Source organism: Quercus lobata, chromosome 10, assembly GCF_001633185.2.
Source record: "Quercus lobata isolate SW786 chromosome 10, ValleyOak3.0 Primary Assembly, whole genome shotgun sequence".
NCBI classification, from domain to species: domain Eukaryota; kingdom Viridiplantae; phylum Streptophyta; class Magnoliopsida; order Fagales; family Fagaceae; genus Quercus; species Quercus lobata.
In genome coordinates this window covers 65,435,475-65,457,448 of record NC_044913.1, presented here as the reverse complement: position 1 = coordinate 65,457,448, position 21,974 = coordinate 65,435,475, and the positions used below count along the sequence as shown (strand labels likewise).

Here is a 21,974-nt window from a genome sequence, read left to right as displayed (position 1 = left end):
AATGGCGCTCTGAGTATCAAAAACTTGACTTTTACGTTTTGGGCCCAGTATGGGCTCATTTGAGGTTTCCATTGCATAGGGGGTGGAAGGCCCAATCCTACGCCAAGTTGCAATTTTTGGACCCACAGTTTGTACGATGCTGAGGTGAGTGGAGGTGTTGGCATCGTGTTGTGAGTCAGGGGGTTTCCTCAAAGTTGGAGCTTTCCTTGTGTGGTACAGTTGACTTGGGAGCATTTGAAAAGGCATGAGTCTCAGGTTTAGGGTCTTGAGACAACTGTGTTGTTGGTATCATGCAGTTTGGGTTTGGAGAGGATTTTAATGCATGGTCAATGTCTGTGATGAGTGAAAGGAAAAGATCAGGGTCAACTAATATTTCCTTATTCGTAGGCATCAGTTTTTGGGGTATAGCATGATTCTCGAGTGGTATTGATGATGGTATTTACTGCGATGGGATGGCCGTTATGGTTGACACGGGTGACAGTTTTGTTTGTGGTGAGGGTGTGGGGCAGTGGTTTGGAGGAGGTGGTGAAGTGTGAGAGGTTTTACTGTTCACCACCTGAGGTTGTTGTATGTTGGTGGTGTTGGCCCGCAACTAAGGACCGTACTGCTAATCATCCTTATTCAGAGTGCCATCACTGTCCAAACAGGTTTTACAGTCCTTTTCGTCGTGGTTTAATAAGCCACACCAATAGTAGAAAATTGGCATCTTTTCATATTGGATTGAAATCCACAAAGGTTCAGAGTTTCCCATGTCCACAAATCAGCCACGTGAGAGGGGCTGGTGTATATCAAGCTTATCGCGAACTCTGATATATTTTCCACGACATTCACCATTCGAAGAGGTATTAACCTATTCTACTCTACCCAAGGTTCGTCTGATGGCCTCAACATTGGTTTTGTTCATGCGCGTGATGGGTAGGTTGTGTAGTTGGATCCAAAATGTGGCGTAGTCAAAGGTGGCGGCTTCCACTGATTCATGCTCCGTACACTTATAGAGACCAATAAGATACTTGTCAAATGACCATGGTTGCTGCACTAGGATCTTGAGAGTATCGGCCTCATCAGAGAAGAGAAGTAGAACCGGGTTGGATCCAAGGTCACGGATTTCGAACTCCTAGATAGAACGCCACATGCTTCTATGTGTTCTTGACAGCGCCTCAATGTTGACTCGGTGCTTGGTGAAGAGTTTTGCAGTAAGAACTCTAGTATTGTCTTCTGTGGTTGGTGCTAGTGGCACCGTTTGACTCTCCTATGTGTTGAGCGACAAGCGGGCCCACTTGCCAGTCAGGTCATCTATGATGTGAGTGCAAAGATTGTGGGGAGAAAGGTGAGAAGGAAGTACGGGTCTGAGGTGTGGTGTGAGTGCAAAGAGTGTAAGGAAAGAGGGTGGGAAGGAAGTACAAGACCTATGGTATGGTGTAAGGATGGGGTGGGTACCGGGTTTCCACCAGTGAGGGGAAAGGGGGCCTATACAGTGATAGGTACTAAGGTTTCATCATTGTGAGCACCGTCTAGAGATAGCATTAGCGAGAGAAAGAAAAAAAAAATACTTTGAACTGTTCTCCTCCCAAGGAGATACTATGAATTAATATATTTTGTTTCACCATAAAATGTTTTTCAAATTTTCAAGCGTTTGACCACCGCGCACTCTTGGTGCGGTGGTCACTCCACAAGTATGAATGCTTGATTTTGTTTAAGAAATTGTTTGCTAAGTAAATCATTTATTCATTGTTAGTCATAGAAAATATATATATATATATATATATATATTTTTTTTTTTTTTTTTCAGTGTGGCATATTCATATTTTGATTTTGAGCTTCAAAAAGAAATCTTTATAGATTGTTTTTTTTCCACTTGCAGTGAGGAGAACTCTTACTTTAATTGCCCTTCACCCCACATCTGGCATTACATATGGAGCTCGCTTCGTCCTCCTCAATCTTTGCACCATCTTCATCATCCTCCTCCAACGACGTTCCTGCACCTAAGGTAAGTGTTTAATGTTTCTGTTAAATTCAAAAATGGTATGTTTACTGTTACTGAAATTTGTTTTTGGTTGTTGTTCATTGTTTCTTGTTGCTCTTGATGTTGGACACGTTTTTCGTCCATGCCCTTCTAACTGTTCATATATGTATAACTATCTTGAGTTAATCTTCACTCTGTGTTGCTCTGGATGCATCACTTTCTTTTATACATAACTCTACAACTTGTTTGGTACAGTTTTCTATTCAAATGACCATTTTACCATTGTGCAGTTACTGGGTTAGACCATAGGGTTAGGTTCAAGTTGAGAAATTATAAAACAAATATTTAGGGCTTAAGTGTGTATGTCCTATTAAATGGTAGAGACATCCAATGCTGTGGATTTGAAGGTATGGCCTGAACCAGTAGAAAAGCAATTCGTTGAAATTTTGTTAGAAGAAGCCGCTAAAGGGAACATTTGTAATGGGATAATGAAGAAAGACCTTGGGCCAGTTGTCACAAAGGAGTATAACAACCGAATCGGAAAACACTATTGCGTCGATCAAATAAAAGAAAATTTTAAACGGCTTAAAAAGAAATACAATGCGTTTTCCCAACTAATTGGTAGAACTAATATGGAATGGGATTCTGATACTAACACCGTCAAAGGTAGTGATGCAACGTGGTTAGATGCAGTGAAGGTGAGTGTTATACATTGAATAAATTTCCACGCCGTTCATTCTTCAAATTCTTCATGTAAACAATTCCATATATACCAGTGTATCTAATCCCATGTATACTGATGATGCCGTAATATCACCAGTGAGCAGCACAATCCACACTCGCTCTAATAACCTGCAAAAAGAAAGAAGTGATCTCGCCGTGGGCACCGGTGTGGTGTCGACCAAATACCCTCCGATGGTCAAGTTAGAATTGTTTTCAACTCTAGAGTGCTAGAGAGGGTAAATTATGTGTACCTTGATTTGCGAGGGTATTGAAGCTTTTATAGTAGAAGAAAATCAGCTTCCCTTCCTTAAACTAGAAGTCTTTTCCTTATGGGACTCTTCCTCTAACAATCCCAAGCGTGATGGACAAGTATTTCCTTGTAGAGTGGGTTTTTCACTAAGGCGGATCTTCTAGAATTCTCTTTGTGCGAACATCCTGATTTTCCTAGGGTTCCCTCTGATTCCAAACGTGTACACCAAGTATTTTAAGTGACGCTAAGTCCTCGGCCCACGCTTAATATTGGCCCATGAGTCCGAATCCGTCAGGCCCAATGTTCTGCGATTTCTTACCCCATCAGTTGCCCCCTTCACCCTATGGTCCGTCATGTTTTTAAGTGGTCAGATCATTAGGGTGACGGTTAAATATAATTGGGCATGACGACCAAGGATTGCTAATGGTGACGGTTGAAAACTATGACGTTCCCAGATGGAACATATTGACGGATGAAGATTCATGAAGTTGACGGCTCCTTAAAGGGTGCGATCCGTGGACGCGTGTTGCCAAGTTGTCACATTAATGAGGCAGGCCACGTGTCATTCTTAGATTGGATGGTGTATCGGATCGAAGTGTCGCTTCGTCTTCCGTGCATTTCTCATATATATAGCGTACCTCTCTTCCCTCATTTCCAATATTTTCAGCAAGAAATCGTTGTCAGAGCGGAGTCGTCAGCCTTGTCAGAGCATTCCATTGAGAATCTATACCCGTCGGCTATTTCATCCGTCAACTACTCTTTGCACAGTGTGGTAAGTGCTTCATTCTCGTTTTTCATCATCATTTTTTTTTTCAATGTTACATTTTGTGTCTGCATTTTTGTTAGACCTACACACCCGTCAACAATTTTAGACTCGTCAGTCTTAGGTTTTATCGTCAATTTGTAGGAAATGTCTAGTACGTCAAGTAACCAGTCAGTGGTCCGTAACGGGACGGAATACGAGGAGGTATACCCGTCTGGTCATAAAGACCAAGAGAGTCCCGGCAAAGATAGGAATCCGTCTGCTTCTTCTTCATCCTCAACAGATGAGGATATGGAGATGGTTGAAGAAGAAGGTTCTTCTAGTGACGACAGGGATCAAGCACTGGGATCTGTTGTTAGTGCTGGTGGACTTAGGGAGTTTATCATGCTACCAGAGTGGACGGTGCATAGATTCACATCCGTCATCAAGGAGAGACACTTCAGCACTTTTAGGACAAACTTCCAAATTCCAGACAACATTTCCATCTGTCTACCATATGTGTCGGAGAAGTGTTACTACGAAGGCGTAAAAGGTGTCAGAGTGTACGAGCAGATGCTAAAGGCAGGACTTCGGTTTCCGCTAAGTACACATCATAGAGAACTCTTATATTATCTGGGACTGTCCGTCACCCAGATATCTCCAAATGCCTGGAGGGTCTTCATAGCGATGGAAATCCTCTGGAGCAGTGACGGACGGACGTAGGAGGTTGACGGTGCGTGAATTCCTTCATTGCTACCGTCCAGATGAGATCGATAGATCAAGGGGGATGTACAGTTTTGCTAGTAGAAGCCCTTTGTTGAAGGTCATCTTTGAGACTCCCGACTCAAATAAAGACTGGAAGAGTCGTTACTCTTTTCTAGAGGGTAACACGTGGATGAACCGTCCTGGGGAGACGGAGTACATGCCTATTGACACAACTTGAGGAGTAATACACCCTTCACGTATGCACCCGTCCGAATTTTATAATCCTTTTCATACCGTCCATTATAATTTTTATAACCGTCTATTTCTCTGCAGGTAGACGGTGCCCACAAGTTAGTGTTGAGGAATTTGGTTCCCTTGAAAAGATTTTCCAGAAGACTAAGCCGGAAGAAAGGACCTGGGCCAAGTTAGTGAACCCAAAAACAATACACTGGTATTGTGACGGTCCCGAACCTACCCGTGAAGCCATTATATACGACGAAAGAGTCCACAGACGTAAGTCCGTCAACTTTTACTTTTCGAAATTAGTCTTTAACTTGTGTAAATAGCTTCATCCGTCCTGTATTACAGAAATGGACGACGCAAAGAGGAGGGCACTGATAAAATCGCTAGCCATCAAACAAAAGGAGACGGGCGAAGTTGTGGTTCCCAAGGGGTTGGGGTCGTCGGCGAAGAGGAAGCAGCCGCCCAAGTCTGACCGTCCACATAAGCAACAGAAGGTTCCTTTGGAACCCGTTGTGGGCTTGATGGCTGAGGGAGCGAAGACCGTCACCCCAGTAAAACATGGATCCGGCAAGGGCTTAATGCAAGCCCCGTCCACCAGCCAGGAGAAGCCTCCTCCTCTTCTCCGTGATGACTCGAAATTTGCGTTGGAGAAACTTTCATCGATAATTTCCACGGAGGATTACGAGGATCTGGGAAATCATTCGACGGAGGCAATGGGGGAGACGGGTCTGTTCGCCGTTGCACAGGTAATTTTATCCGTTGATATGTGTCCGTCCACTTTTCTTAGCCTTCTGTTTAACACCCTTTTAACTTGTTTATTTCAGTCATTGGTTATGATGAAAGGCTTGATGGACCGGTGCCTAAACCGTGAGGCGGCTCTGGAACGTGTACGGGCAAAAGCTGAGTAGACGGAGGATGAACTCGGTCAACTTCATAAGTGGAAGTCCACAATGGAGAAGAAGTTCGACCTATCTGAGAAGACTAGGAAAGAGCTTGAGCAGAGGACGGAGGAAGCTGGGAAGGCCTTGAAGGGTAAAGACGAGGAGATAAAGGACTTGAAGGAAAAGCTCCGTCAAGCCAAGGAGGACGCTGTCAGTGAGTATCGAGACTCCGAGGCTTTGTTGAAAGAGCTGGGGGGATTGTTCCTTCAAGGCTTCGACGATGCACTCCGTCAGCTTAAAAAAGCCTACCCTGACCTAGACGTGTCAATGATAACCGTCAATGATCAAGATCAGACATCTGCTCTGCCCGCCGCTTCAGAGAATACGGACGACCTTTTTGGTGAAGATGTTGTTCAGTGTGACGGAGAATCTGTCCCGTCGAAGGATGCCCAAGTTCCCGACCCAAAAAAGTAGATTGATATTACTTATCTTTTTGTAATTTATTTCAAGAACAATCCGTCCTCTTTTTTATTGTATTAAACACTTGCCTCCTGGGCTTTTTATTCGCTTATTAATGTTATACTTTATTTTTATGCTTTCTATTGTTGTTTGGAACTTGTTTAAAAGTCCGTCCTCCTCATGAAGGAGAGATTTTTAAGAAAATACTCGTCTATCCGAGTATACTCCGTCCACAGTGTGGACTTCTATTATTTTTAGTGTTGATTGATCCGTCCATTTGGATGATCTGTCTACCTTGAAGACAGGTATGGTCCGTCAACTTTTCAAAATCTTGTTGTCCGTCCATTTTTGGACTTGTAATTTTGTTTGTCGTTTTGGTGATCCGTCCACTTTCTGGACAGGTCTTTCATCAGTTTAGTGATTCGTCCATTTTGAGGACCGTTTTCATCACGTTAGGGATCCATCCACAATGTGGACTTGTAATTTTGTTCTCCTCTGTGGTGATCCGTCCACTTTGTGGCCTCGTAATTTCACCGTTTAGGTGATCCGTCCACTTTGTGGACTTGTAATTATGTTCATCGTTTTGGTGATCCGTCCACTTTGAGGACAGTTTTATATCACCTTAATGATCCGTCCACTTTGTGCCGTTTTGGTGATCCGTCCACTTTGAGGACAGTTTTATATCACCTTAGTGACCGTCCACTTTGTGGACTTGTAATTATGTTCACCGTTTTGGTGATCCGTCCACTTTGAGGACTTGTAAATATGTTCACCGTTTTGGTGATTCGTCCACTTTGTGGAGAATGTAAATTATACCACCATTTAGGTGATCCGTCCACTTTGTGGATTGTTCTTTCATGCTGTTGGTGATCCGTCCATTCTATGGACATGTAAATTAGTTCACCGTTTTTGGTGATCCGTCCATATTGTAGACATTTTCCATCACCTTAGTGATTCGTCCACTTTGTGGACCTGGCCTATGTAATGTCCATGTGAAAACTCATAGCTTTGCCTGGATATTCTTCTTTAAAAAAAGCATTTGTAGAAAAAGTACTTGCCCCCTTGGGCTTAAAAAGGCACAAAAAGATTGTAGTAAAAGTAAAAAGGAAAAACTATTAAATTGTAGCTAAAAGAATGGAATAAAATAAACTTTGGAAATCGTCGGTTCCCCATATTTTCCTCTACTGGAAGTATTTCCGAAGATGCTCCGCGTTCCAAGGGTGCTGTGGCTTTCGTCCCTCCATTGTCTCGAGGTGGTAAGTTCCCTTCCTTTGCCATGACGTGATCCTGTATGGTCCTTCCCAGTTGGGACCAAGTTTTCCTTGTGAAGGATCTCTGGCAGCACCCATTACTCTTTGTAGTACGAGGTCCCCGACCTGGAAGTCCCTGTGCCTCACTTTGTTGTTGTAGTGTTTCGCCATGAGATTCTGATACCGCGCCAACCTCTGTTCTGCTGTTGCCCTGACTTCGTCGAGTAGATCAAGCTGGAGGCGCATACCCACTTTTTTTGTATTCTCGTCGTAGCTCTCCACCCGGTAACTTGTGAGCCCCACCTCTGCAGGAATGACAGCTTCGGTTTCATATGTGAGTCGGAATGGTGTTTCTCCAGTAGGTGTTCTCGCTGTGGTCTGGTATGCCCATAGGACGCTTGGTAGTTCGTCTGGCCAGATACTCTTTGCCCCCTCGAGACGGGTCTTGATTATTTTGAGCAGGGACCTGTTCGTGACCTCAACTTGCCCGTTTGCCTGTGGGTGTGCGGGTGACGAGTAGTGATTCTTGATCCCTAGCTCCGCGCAGAAGTCTCTGAACATGCTGTTGTCGAACTGCTTTCCGTTGTCAGAGACTAGTACCCTGGGTATCCCGTACCTGCATATGATATTTCTCCAGACAAAACTTCGGATGTTTTTCTCCTTGATGGTGGCCAAAGCTTCTGCCTTGACCCATTTAGTGAAGTAGTCTATGCCAACGACCAAGAATTTCGGCTGCCAGATGGCTGTCGAAAACGGACTCATAATATCAAGTCCCCACTATGCGAATGGCCAGGGAGCCGTCATAGGTGTCAGCTCTTCGGACAGCTGCCTTATGAAATTGCTGAACCTCTGGCATTTGTCGCAAGATTGGACATAAGCTTGCGCATCCTTCATCATTGTAGGCCAGTAGTATCCTGCTCGGATCAACTTGTGTACCAGTGATCGTGCGCCTGAGTGGTTTCCGCAGATACCCTCGTGTACTTCTTTCATCACATAGTCCGCTTCTTCTTGGCACAAACACCTCAGGTATGGTCGAGAGAAGGCCCTTTTATATAGGACATCCTTTATCAGCACGAATCGTGACGCCTAGACCTTCAGCTTCCTTGCGGCGCCCTTTTCCTCTGGTAACACCCCGTCCCTTAGGTAGGAGATTAATGGCGTGGTCCAGTTGTGTTCAGAGTTCACTACCTGCATATTTGTCCCGTCATCGATAAGTGAAGATATTTGGACGAATGATAATACCTGTTCGGGAACCAACATGAATTCGGCTGATGCAGCTTTTGCTAGTTGGTCAGCCCATTTGTTCTCTTCCCTCGAGGCCTGAATGAATTCGACATCGAGGCTGTTGATTCGGTACCTCACTTCTTCCAGATATCTCTTCATTCTATCGTTCTTGCACTCATAGCTGCCATTGATCTGACTTGTGACCTCTTGTGAATCGCAGTGGACAATTATGCTTTTTGCACCCGCGGCCCTCGCAAGGTCTAGCCCTGCAACCAGGGCTTCATACTCTGCCTCGTTGTTAGTTGTTGGGAAATCCAGTCGGATCATGCACTGTATCGTGTCCCCCTGCGGAGTTTTAATCACTACTCCGGCTCCTCCGGCTCGTCTGTTTGAGGATCCTTCCGTGTGGATACTCCACTGTTCCTTCTTTTTTACCCTCTGGTCCTCCCCGAGTGTGAACTCAGTGATGAAGTCAGCTACTGCCTGTCCTTTTATGGCCGTCCGCGGGCGGTACTGGATGTCGAATTTGCTTAGCTCTATTGCCCACAAGGCCATCCTTCCTGCTGCTTCTGGGCTATGCATGGCTCTTCTCAGCGGCTTGTCTGTTAGGACAATGATTGTATGCACCTGGAAGTATGGCTTAAGCCTCCAAGCAGCAATTACCAACGCGAAAGCCAACTTTTCCAACTGAGGGTACCTATCTTCTGCTCCACAGAGCGCGCGGCTAGTAAAGTAGATGGGTTTCTGTATACCGTCCTCCTCCCTTACCAAAGCTACGCTTACAGCGGCACTCGAGACTGCCAAATAAAGATAGAGTTCCTCTCCGTGTATGGACGGACTGAGCAGCGGTAGAGACGATAGATACGTCTTTAAGTCGTTGAAAGCCGTTTGGCATTCATCCGTCCATTCAAATGACTTTCTCAGAGTTCGGAAGAATGGCAAACACCTATCTGTTGCCCTTGAGACGAACCTGTTCAGTGCTGCGATCTTCCCATTTAAACTTTGGACCTCCTTGACCGTCCTTGGTGGTTCCAACTCCATTATCGCCCGCACCTTCTCTGGGTTGACCTCTATTCCTCTTTAGGATACCATGTAACCCAAGAATTTTTCCGCAGTTACTCCAAACGCACACTTGTTCGGATTCAGCTTCATGTTGAAAGATCGAAGCATATCGAATGTTTCTCTGAGGTCGTCTAGGTGATCTTCTTCATGCACGCTTTTCACCAACATGTCGTCAACATAAACCTGGATGTTCCTGCCAATCTGATGTGTAAACATCTTGTTCATTAGCCTTTGGTATGTTGCTCCAGCATTTTTGAGTCCAAAAGGCATCACCTTGTAGCAGAATAAATCCTGGCTTGTGACGAAAGATGTCTTCTCCTGATCAGATTCGTCCATCCTGATCTGGTTGTAGCCAGAGAAAGCGTCCATGAAGCTGAGGAGCTGGTGTCTTGCAGTTGAGTCCACAAGGGTATCTATCCGTGGCAACGGGTAGCTGTCTTTGGGACAAGCCTTGTTGAGGTCTGTGAAATCTACGCACATCCTTCAGCTTCTGTTGGCTTTTTTAACCATAACTACATTCGCCAGCCAGTCGGGATAATATACTTCCCGGATGAAACCTACCTCCAGTAACTTCCGAACTTCCTCGACTATGGCCCTATCCCGTTCCCGGGCGAAGACCCGTTTCTTTTGCCGGATCGGAGGGAAGGAGGGCGACACATTCAACTTGTGGACCATGACCGACGGGTCAATTCCCGACATCTCTTCATGATTCCAGGCGAATACGTCTTGGTTATTTCTTAGGAAAGTTGTGATCGTTTGGCGTACGGGCCAGCTGGCTAGTGTGCCAATCTTAGTCGTTCGTTCAGGCAGTGCGTTGTCAAGTCTTACTTCTTTTAGCTCTTCAACCGGTTCTGCTAATGCTCACTGTTTCCCGATGCACATTGTCTGCTGCTGATCCTCCATCTCTAACATGGCGATATAGCATTCTCGTGCTGCTACTTGATTCCCCCGCAGTTCTCCTACCCCATATTCTGTCGGGAATTTGATTAGGTGGTATGTAGAGGTTACCGCCTTCCAGGAATTGAGAATGGGTCGCCCGAGGATGGCGTTGTAAGCGAACGAGCAGTCGACTACGAGGAACGTTATCTCCTTAGTGATCTGCTGAGGATAGTCACCTGCCGTCACAGCTAGCGTTATTACGTCCAGAGGGAAGACCGTCGTACCCCCAAATCCTATGAGTGGGGCGTTCGTAGGGGACAATCGTTCCTTGTCAATCTTCATCTGCTGGAATGCTGGATAGTATAGGATGTCCGCTGAGCTGCCGTTGTCGACAAGGACCCGGTACATATTATAATCCCCAACCTGCAGGCTGACTACTAGCGCGTCGTCATGAGGATGGTGAAGTCTTCGAGCGTCATCCTCTGAAAAGTTTATGACGGGATTATCTATCCACGGCATCTTTAGTACTGATCCTGTGAGTTGGACGCTATGGACCATCCTGAGGTAGGTCTTGCGGGCTTTCTTGGACGATCCTGCTGCAGTTGTGCCCCCTACTGTCATTCGTATGTCTCCTACGGGTGGTCTCGGGCGGTCGTTCTCCCTTCGTGGAGCCTGTTCTTCCGGCGTATCAGTTCTTTCCCTGTTGACGAACCTCTGTAGTTTCCCCTGCCTGATTAGGGCCTCAATCTGCTGCTTCAGGTCATAGCAGTTAGTTGTGTCGTGACCGTGGTCCAGGTGAAAGCGACAATACTTGTCTTTCGGTCTTTTGTTGGGGTCTCCCTTCAAATTTCTAGGAAAAGTCAATGCTCCTTCATCTTTGATTTGCATCAATACTTGATCGATTGGTGCGGTTAACGGGGTGAAATTAGTGAACCTTCCAGTGGGGGGTCTGGAGCGCTTTTCATCACGTCGATCCCCAGTTTTAGCGACTTTTGCCCCCTGTCTTGTCTTGTGTCTTCCTGCCTTTCCCTCTTCTTAGGCCTTCCCTCGTGGGCCAGCAGCGCATCTTCTGCATTCATGTATTTGGTAGCCCTATAGAGAATGTCCATCATGGTTTTTGGGTCATTTTTGTATAAGGAAAACAAGAACTTACCCTTCCGTAGCCCGCTAGTGAACGCGGCTACGAGTATTTTGTCGTCAGCTTCGTCAATCGACAGGGCTTCTTTGTTGAAACGAGTTATGTAGGCTCGCAGCGTCTCGTCTTCTCGCTGCTTGATGTTCATTAAGCAAGCTGTGGACTTTTTGTATCGATGTCCGCCTATGAAGTGTGAGGTGAACAGGGCACTCAACTCTTTGAAAGTATTGATGGAGTTTGGTGTCAGCCTACTAAACCAAACCCTCGCAGGCCCCTTCAGCGTGGTCGGGAACGCCCTGCACATGATCTCTTCTGGTACGCCCTGAAGGTGCATCAGGGTCTTGAAGGTCTCTAGATGATCGAGTGGATCCTTAACCCCGTCGTAACTTTCGACCTGCGGCATTCAGAACTTTTTGTGGCAGGGGGAATGAGTTCACGAACGCGGTGAATGGTGAATCTGTCCTGTTCACTAGGTCATCGAGATCAGAAGATACTCGCCCTTTGAGTGCGTTCATCATGACCTCCATCTGCTCCTTCATCGCCTGCATTTCGGCGACGATTGGCGGGGGGACAAAATCCATGAAAGATGGAAGGCTCACGTTTTGCCGCTCTGGTCGGCTTGGGGCATTGTTGCCCTCAGGCTTCTCCTGCTCCCTTCGCTCGGCACTGTCACCTTCCTGGTTTTGCTCCTGAAGGTTGGGTCCTACATCCCTTTGTCGTAGCTGCTCCTCCAGATCGTGGTTCTGCTTTGTGAGTCGTTCTACTGCTGTCATGAGAGTCTAGACCTGCCTTTCTAACGCAGTAGATCTCGGTGGGTCGTCTTCCTGAGCATTGTTGGTGGTAGCCATCGAGCGAGTGAGTACCATGCGACTCTTATGTCCGGGAGGCGATGATTTGGCTTAAACTTTTCGCTTTTCCCATAGACGGCGCCAACTGATGATGCCGTAATATCACTAGTGAGCAGCACAATCCACGCTCGCTCTAATAACCTGCAAAAAGAAAGAAGTGATCTCGCTGTGGGCACCGGTGTGGTGTCGACCAAATACCCTCCGACAGTCAAGTTAGAATTGTTTTCAACTCTAGAGTGCTAGAGAGGGTAAATTATGCGTACCTTGATTTGCGAGGGTATTGAAGCTTTTATAGTAGAAGAAAATCGGCTTCCCTTCCTTGGACTAGAAGTCTTTTCCTTATGGGACTCTTCCTTTAACAATCCCAAGCGTGATGGACAAGTATTTCCTTGTAGAGTGGGTTTTTCACTAAGGCGGATCTTCTAGAATTCTCTTTGTGCAAACATCCTGATTTTCCTAGGGTTCCCTCGGATTCCAAACGTGTACACCAAGTATTTTAAGTGACGCTAAGTCCTCGGCCCACGCTTAATATTGGCCCATGAGTCTGAATCCGTCAGGCCCAATGGTCCACGATTTCTTACCCCATCATATACCACATCTTGTCTGTTTCTAGTCGAACAGTAAGTACAACGAATTTCATAAAAAGGGGCTAGACCACTATGGGTTGCTAAGACAGCTCCTCCCCACGGTTGCACAAACATCCTCTGCCCAACACGTCAGTGTAGTGTCCTTTGCCTGAGCCCCTGAAAGTCAAAAAATTGTAGAATCTACACAAGTTCCTGACTACTCAATGGCAAAGGTCACAAAAATTTTGATCTCTATGTGTGATGATCTTGATGATAAAACCATGTTCAAGGCCACTGAAAAATTAGTAACTGCTGAATGGAGGGAAGCTTTCATCACCTTCACTCCGGATAGACAACTGGGCTAGATGAAGTATCTGACTAGGTCATCCTAGGGAGTTTGTTCAGTTGCTTGTATGGTTTAGTGGGGGCACATTGTATTGTGCTAAGGAACAATTATGTTATTATATTTGAATATGTATGTTAATGATCGTACTATTTGGTGATTTGTTATGTTTATAACCTTCTCTTGTTACAAACAGTCTATGTTACTGACTTATTATTGTATAAAAAAACTTGTGACTTGAATTGTAAGCCCCTCCCCTTTTTCTTTTGTTCTTTATTTATTTCTTTGAAGTGTGGTGTTGGGTTTTTTTTGTTTGTTTAGAAAGTTTTAGGATTGGTGGTTTACTGTTCCCGGCTATTATAGTATTCTGGGTTTCGAGCATCAAATCAAATTTTATGGCTTTTGCTTAAAAGAAAGAAAAAAAATTGAAACTTGTTTGGTGCTTGTATCGACTCAGAATGTCACTTTTTGTATCTCATTGAAAGTGTAAGTTTTGGATTTGGGGTGGACAACTTAAGTGAACTACTGTTTAAGGTGGAAAAAATGTATTCAAAATTGAGAATTTTGGCCAAAATTCTATGTCCTTATTTTTCATTGTCTATGTTTATTAAGTTAGTAAATTTTTTGGAGAAATAGTTGGAAGTTTGAGATTGTTTTGGTTTTTAAAGGAGGTGGAAGTTAAGAAATTTTAATGAAGTGGATTTGATTATAACATGCTTTGTGTTTGTTGTTTAGTGACTTGTCTCATTTAATATTTTTCCCTCATCAATTGGCAATGTGATGATAGGTAAAGCACTTTGGGCTGCAGAAAGCGCTCTAAATTTTGAATAGGCAAGACTACACAAATTTAAAGAGGTAGATGAAAGAAACCAGGCTTTGAGGTTGACTTACAATAAGGTATTGCTGACACTACAGGGATTAAGTTTTGAAAAACTAGAATTAGTGGGCTATGGTTCAAATTACCTCACAATGGTGCACCATAGGGGAGCCTCAATTGTGTCATATAGAGAGAACAAGGGGTTCAAAGGGTGCACCCAAGGCTATGATTACTAGTACAGCAGTCAGGAGCCCAACCCCAATGTTCTAGTTGGAGCCTTAGTTGGAGGACCAGATTGTCAAGATAAGTTTGTGGACCAAAGGGATAATTATATGCAGACTGAGGCCTGCACATATAATACAGCCCCATTGGTTGGAGTTTTGGCAAAGTTGTTGCGATTAGAGGACCAGAGTTTGGATTTGAATCATGATTCGCCTTTGTTGGCTTCTTATTAGAAATGGTATCAGATGAAAAATAGTCATGGATCTTCTATAACAACATTCCTCTCCTCTTTTTATTTATTTATTTGTTATTATTATTATTATTTTTTTTTTTGGGTGGCTGAAGTAAGGTGCCAGCCCATATGTACCTTCACTATTTTGCTATATTTGAAATACAATTAATACAGGAGTATAAAATGTCAACATTTTTACCTTCTTTCTTTTCATTCTTTTTATTTTTCATACTAAGAAAAAGGAATTAGTTTTTTTTTTTTTTATACTAGGTTTTTTTGGGTTTAAAAAATTTATAAACAAGTGGAGAGCCAAATATGAATCCAATTTTTATATTCCATGGAAAACTAAGTACTTGATCAAAAGTTCTTGGCGGTATACTTGCTTTGTTGCATTGACCAAAACTTTAAACTTCTACTAATCTAGAGAAGCATGATGGACCAACCCATCTAATATAAGTGAATTTGAAATAAAAATCAGTAATGACTTGGCACTTGGCACATTTATGAAAAAAAATAAAAATAGAAAGGTCTAATTACTATTTTAGTCTTTAATGTTTTCCCTATATGTTAAAAACAGTCTCTAGCATTTTAAATGTGTCAATTTAGTCTCTAATATTTTGGTATTATGTCTAAATTATCCCCATCATTAAGTGATGGATGTCAAACTTAGCATCTTTGTCATTAATCACACTTATATAACACCAATTGAGTCGCCTTCAATCCACATCCCGTACCCAATTCATGCACAAATTGAGTTGCCCTCTTCGTTGCCGAAAGCTCTATTCCCTCCTTTGTTTGCACTTTGGTTGTTTTCTCGCTCAATTGATTGGAACATAAAGGAAGTGCAACATCATCAAATTTCCCTAACATAGAGGAAATGTGGATCAACACTCCAAGGAGACTAATCAACACTTCCTCTCGCCTTGAAGTGTTGATCAACACTCCTTGGCTAAAATGATTATTAATTCACACAGTAGTTCCCTCTGTTCTTCCATGTACTTGAGTTAGTCTTAAGGTGACAACTAAGAGCTCAAATGGATATATAAGATTTTCAGAGGTTGAACATGATTTGGATAGTTAGTGATTATTAAATGGGCTAGAGTGAGTTAGTTAAGGTCAAGCACACTAATCACATGTGTTAATTCTAGTAAACTCATTCTTAATTAGTAAGAGCACATATGGGATTAATGAAACAATAATATGAAGTCATGTCACCAATTAGGTTAGTTCTATTGTTGTATAAATAAGGATTTTTAACTCTCACTGTTCTCATTGAATAAAGGTTACTCATTTGTGCTTAAACTTGAGTAGTCTTGTTTAGAGATAGAGACTCCCTAAAACCAAGGTTGTGCAAGTCGGACCGGACCGGACGTTTATGTGTATGTGCATGTGCAATTTTGTTTATGTTTATGTTCATTTATGTTTATGCATATTTATGTATGTGTGTATGTTTATGTATGTTTATATTTATAAACATAAATATAAACATAAACACACATACACATACACATAAACATACATGAACACAAACACAAACACAAACAAACATACACAAAAACAAACAAATATAAACACATACATATGAACATAAACATACATAGACATAAACACACATATAGACTGAGAAAAATTAAACACACATATAGACTGAAAAAAATTGCAAACTAACACCAATTCTCAAACAATTTCGTTAGTTACTTTGGTGTGCTAAATCGAGTATTTATGTGTGTTTATGTTTATATTTAAGTTTATTTGTGTGTATGTTTACATTTATGTGAGTTTATACGTATTTATGTGTATGTGTGTTTATGTATATGTATATTTATGTGTATGTGTATGTATGTTTACGTGTATTTGTATGTGTATGTGTATGTATATGTGTCTATGTGTGTGTATGTGTATGCGTATGTTTATGTATGTGTGTGTGTGTGTGCCCACTACTGTCAAACCCAAACTTTTAAAAAAAAAATTAGTGTTAATAATTGTCTACGGTTTTTAATTTAAATGGGCCTTAAAAAAACACACTCTTACACTTATCTCTCTTCTTTCTTGGCTTCTTTCTCCATAAGCCCTCGCCTCCTTCATCGCAAGCTTTGAGCTTAGTTACGAGCTCGAGTCCCACCCACCTCCAAGTCCAGCTCTCTCTCTCTCTCTCTCTCTCTCTCTCTCAGTTTCTTCATCTGCTTTTATGTCGTTTCCTTTTTGTTGATATTTTGTTTTAAATTTAGTTATTGGTTTGTCTAACTCATTTCTTACATTTACATTACTCGTTCCTTTTCTCTTTAACATGCAATTGATTCTCGCTCATAGAAGTACTAAAGTTAAATTTTTTTGAATTGGGTATAGATGAAAATAAAGAAATTTCATTGCTTGAAAGTTTAGTTAATGTTTATCGAAAACTTCAATCTTAGCTTCATCAACCAAAGGTCACTAGTATGAATCTCTCAATCCCCCTCTCCTAAGGCCAAAAACTTTACTTATCAAAATTAAATTGAAGTGGTCATTGTGAAAACTAACTAATTAAGAGAAATCAATGTTTTAGGTGACTGACCTTTGTAAAAAAAAAAAGGTTTTTTGTTTTGTTTTCCCAATTAGTGTACTACCATTTTGTGTTGGGATGTGGTTATATCTCCGTTCGAAAGTAATTTTGATGAGTATATTTTTATCATATTGGAGAGATTGGGCTTGGTGAATTTTCTTTGATTATTATGTAAGTTTGATGGGTTAACTGAATTCTGAAGTGGGTAATAATGAAAATTCAGAGATTGCATTGTTTTAAGGAGACTGAAATTTGTGAACAAATGAGTTCTGGTTTACATTTCTTCCTAGTACTGTTTTGAATGTAGTCTGTGATGAGAATATTGTTCATTTCTTTGTTGGAATTTTTTTTCCATTCAAAACAGGGGCGGCTCAAAACATTTTGAAGCCTAAGGCGAGAACTAAAACAGTATTTGTATGTGCATGTGTGTTTATGTATGTGTATGTGTATGAGTGTGTATGTGTGTGTATGTGTATGTTTATGTGTATGTGCATATGTGTTTATGTTTATATTCATTATGTTTATGCATGTTTATGTATGTGTATATGTTTATGTATATTTATATTTATAAACATAAACACACATACACATGTACATGTGTATGTGTATATTTATGTATGTGTGTGTATGTGTGCTTATGTATGTGTATGTGTATGTGTGCTTATGTATTTGTATGTGTATGTGTTTATGCGTGCTTATATTTATGTATGTTTATGTATATGTATATGTGTTTATGAGTGCTTATGTATATGTATGTGTATGTGTATGTATATGTGTATACATATTTGTATTTATATGTGTATATGTATGTGTATGCATAGGTCTTTTTGTGTTTTTCAGATTGAAGTGCGATACCCAGATGCAATTGTAATTAATGGCTGAGATTAAAAGTTGAAAAAATAATTTTCAATCTCAACCATTAAATAAAATATATTAAAAGAGAGTTAAAAAGTTTTTTAAAAAAAAAGAGTAAAAAATGTAAAAAAAATACCTACGACAATGCACCTGATCTCAGTTCATCTTTCTTTTCTCACCATTTTTCTTTTCTTCTTTTTTACGTGGTGCTTTGTTTTTCTTCCTTTTATTTCTCTTTATACGTCACCTAGGCTGATAGGAGAAGAGCGAGCGAAAGCCACGTCAAGAAAGGAAATAGAAGATTGTGCTGCCGAGCCAAAAACTATGAAAATCTCTTCCTCTCAACTCAAATGATCATCTTAGGTGAAATTGTGGCTCATGAGGCTTCACCAAATTATGGTGTGTGATTTTTGGTTATTTATTTATTTGAGATTATGAAGCAAATAGTTTTTATATTTTGCTTACCCTTTCTATTTTCTAAAAACACTTTTCTGGGAAATACAATTTTTTTTTGCTTTGCTTTCAATCTATCATTCTTGCTTGTGGTATGTGTTTTATTAATTTTAATCTAAAATTAGTTCAACAAGATGATTTTTCTTCTAAAATATAATAACAAAACCAATATATGTTTTTTTAAAGGTGGGTTCACTTTCAGTGTTTTCATTTTGTGATTTTGGTTGTTTTGTGGGTTTTGTGCTTTGATTTCGGTGGGTGTGATTTGATTTGTGATTTGGTGGGCTTCTGGGTTTTTGTTACGATTTGATTTTGGTTGGGTTTTGGCTGTGGTGGTCATCGTGATTTGATTTTGGCTGTGGTGGTCATCGTGATTTGATTTTGGCTGGGTTTCGGCAGTGGTGCGTGGTTGGAGATGATGAGCTTGAAAAGCTCTGACTATGGAGGTTTAGAAGGAGAGTTTGGTGGTCAACCATGGAGTACGATGTGACGTGGGTTAAGGCAGAGAGAGGATGAGAGGGAAACAAGGTCGGCCCCAGACATTTTGGGGCCTAAAGTGAGAACTAAAAATGGGGTCTTTTTTATACTTATATATTAATTAAATTAATGTTTATTTAATATTTTTATATTACGTTTTTCATCATTATTTTCATTTTCTTCTAAATTATTTTCAAGTTCATTATCAAGATTTGTTGTATTACAAAATTGAACATCATTTTCTTCTAAATTATTTGGTGAATTTCTTGCTCATTTGTGATATTTTCATCTAAATTTTGTGTTATATTTTGTTTATTACTAATAACAAATTTATCCATTGATCCTTTTTGAGACTCAATTAATTTTTCTTCTTTTTTTCCTTTTTTAAGTTTTTCATATCCAATTGCATATTTTCTAGTAGACATTTCTAATCAAACAATATATTTATAAAGACTAAAATAAAAAATAACTTTCAAGTATAGAGCAAATGAAAAATAAAACCTGATTTATCTATACTACTATTTAAGGAGCTACACCTGTTTGGACTGGATTTTTTTTTTTTTTGGTTCCAAAATACCCCTACAGCCTATGTTTAAGTATAGACAAAAGTAAAAGATAGTCAGGTAAAAATATATGTCTAACTTGCACTAAAACATTACCTACAAAATAGGACCACTCTTTTGATGGTTTTCAAATTGCTTTATTCATTTATAAAAAATAAATAAATAAATAAAACAAACACACGTTTGTTTGTGAATATATCTGCCATTATAATTGATAAAAATAAAAAATAAAAAACACACACATCTACCGTTATTGCAAAAAAAAAAAAAAAAATTCAATTACGTTTATTAAAAAAAAGAGAGTCTATTATTCAAACTTCTCTATTTCCCATGTTTCACGTTTTCACGTTCCTTTTTTTTTTTTTTTTTTTTTTTTTTTTAACTCTCATTACCATCTCCATTCTAATTGCATCGTTTAAATTGTCAATGATGTTGATTTCAAGAGTCTGTCATTTCCTCCGCCAATTTGCGAAATCTCTTATACTTTCAAGTGTGCTGGCAAGTTTGATCTCATTCCTATTTCCTATGATATTTGCTTTTGTTCCTTCTACTTTTATGAAATAATTTTATGGAGTCTAATTTGATCTAATACTTTTTGCATGCCATTTTGAATGAAAGGATTTTGGTTTCAAATTGTTGGATGAGGATGAATGGGCATTATCACTATTGGGAAACATGTACTAAAAGGTATGTTTGCACGGTTCAATCTATTCAAATTTTCTGTCAAAAATTTTCTTTTACTTTGTTTGGACCAAAAACTCTTGAGAAAGATAGTAACATCCTTATTCCATTCACATTGTGGTTTGCAAATATGTGTTTCAACTGAAAGCACTATAAAGCGACCTTGATAGATCGATGACTGATGCCAATCTAGGATTTTAGATTTTAGTCAAACGAAAGTGTTAAGATTGCATGAACCCCAAGATTTTATGAAGAAGTTACCAAACTTTTACATTTCCTTTTCTTACTTATGTTTCACATTTGAGCCACTTAATTTTGAATGTGTAATTACATTGGAATCATGGAAAGCAACAATCAAATAATTGAATTATTTTTTGAATGTGTAATTACAATGTACCAATGGTGTTCCCTTCTTTCATTTTTATTTTATTTTATTTTTCAAATGAAGAGGGAAATTATTTATTTGTCAATTCCTAATCTTATATCTATGCTTTTGTTTACCTTTGCATGTTTATTTTGGAAATTTTGACTTCTACATATGTATGGTGGGTGATTTTTTTTTAATTAAAAAAAAAAAAAAAAAAAAAAAAACAAGATTTTATGCTACCGATGTTCTTTAACAAGTTAACTAGGACCCCTCATTTTTCAGGATTCTCCATATGTTACAGGGTAATTTTTGTTAGGAAGTTGGGCCACTTTAACAGAGAGATCTAAAAATGAAGTACATGACAATATTGAACTGTTGCTTTATATTTTTCAATCACAAACCCAGTTTGAACAATCTTCTACACTTTCAAATTCTAATTATATTAAGGTTTTCAAAATTTATCTATTAACATTCACATTAGAAGCAACACAAAAATTGGATGATATATTGGAGCACGTGTGATGAAGCTCTTTTTTATTTTTTGGTTTTAATGTTACAATTTTCTATTTATACCCAGTTGAAGTTTACATGTTTGTCCATTAATATTACACATTTGTGAATGACCGATATTACACGTATAACATTTTTTTTTTTTTTTGGTTAAATATTTCGTTGGTCACCACATGTATTTTGTAAGCAGTTTTATTGTTACGATTTCATTATGCATTTTCATTATATGCACTATTTATAAGATTTATTCAATGAATCTTTTTTTTTCTCCCCCTATAGGTTAATACTAAATTATAGCATCATCTTCCAATTAATAACACGTTGATTAATACATAAACAAAATTGGTAAAAAAGGATAATAATTATGGAATACTAGCCTCTGAGCATGAGCTCACGCGCGTGCTCAGAGGCTCTTCTATTTTTTGGGTAAGGGTTAATTTTGAGCATTTATTATAATTTGAGATGACTTTATTTTCCAATCACAAAAAAAATCTAGGGGTGTGATGAAAAAATTATTTCACCTGCTAGATTTTGTGAAATTTGTAATTTTTTCATCACACTCCTAGATTTTTTTTGTGATTGAAAAATAAAGTAATCCCAAATTATAATAAATGCTCAAAATTAATTCTTATCCAAAAAATAGAATAGCCTATGAACACGTGCGTGAGCACGTGCTCAGAGGCTAGTATAAAAAATATTGTTGTAGTTTCACTGAACAATAACAAGTTTTTAGCAATTTCAACCAATTAAGCACAAGCATAACAAAAATTTAAGCACATCCATAACATTAGCACAAGACTTATTAATAAGAGCATCCACATCAGTTGGTGGATAGTCTTCTATAATACAAAAATTCCTCCATTTTACATATTTTAGTCAAAAAACCTTCCTCATCAGCTCATCTAAAATGGTATAAAGTCTTCTAAAATTTTTCATGAGCTACAGTAACCGTGTAAATTTACACGGTTACTGTAGCTCTTCTATA

At 39.9% G+C, this 21,974-nt stretch overlaps 2 protein-coding genes across 2 annotated transcripts; both read right to left on the bottom strand.

The window, feature by feature from the left end:
* Positions 1 to 8,302: 8,302 nt before the first annotated feature.
* On the bottom strand, positions 8,303 to 9,481 carry LOC115965252. The gene has a single exon (XM_031084423.1). The coding sequence runs from the start codon at positions 9,479 to 9,481 to the stop codon at positions 8,303 to 8,305; it is 1,179 nt and encodes a 392-aa protein (XP_030940283.1).
* An 882-nt stretch (positions 9,482 to 10,363) lies between these two features.
* LOC115965251 lies at positions 10,364 to 11,269 on the bottom strand. The gene has a single exon (XM_031084422.1). It carries the CDS (start codon positions 11,267 to 11,269, stop codon positions 10,364 to 10,366), a length of 906 nt encoding a protein of 301 aa, XP_030940282.1.
* Positions 11,270 to 21,974: the final 10,705 nt, after the last annotated feature.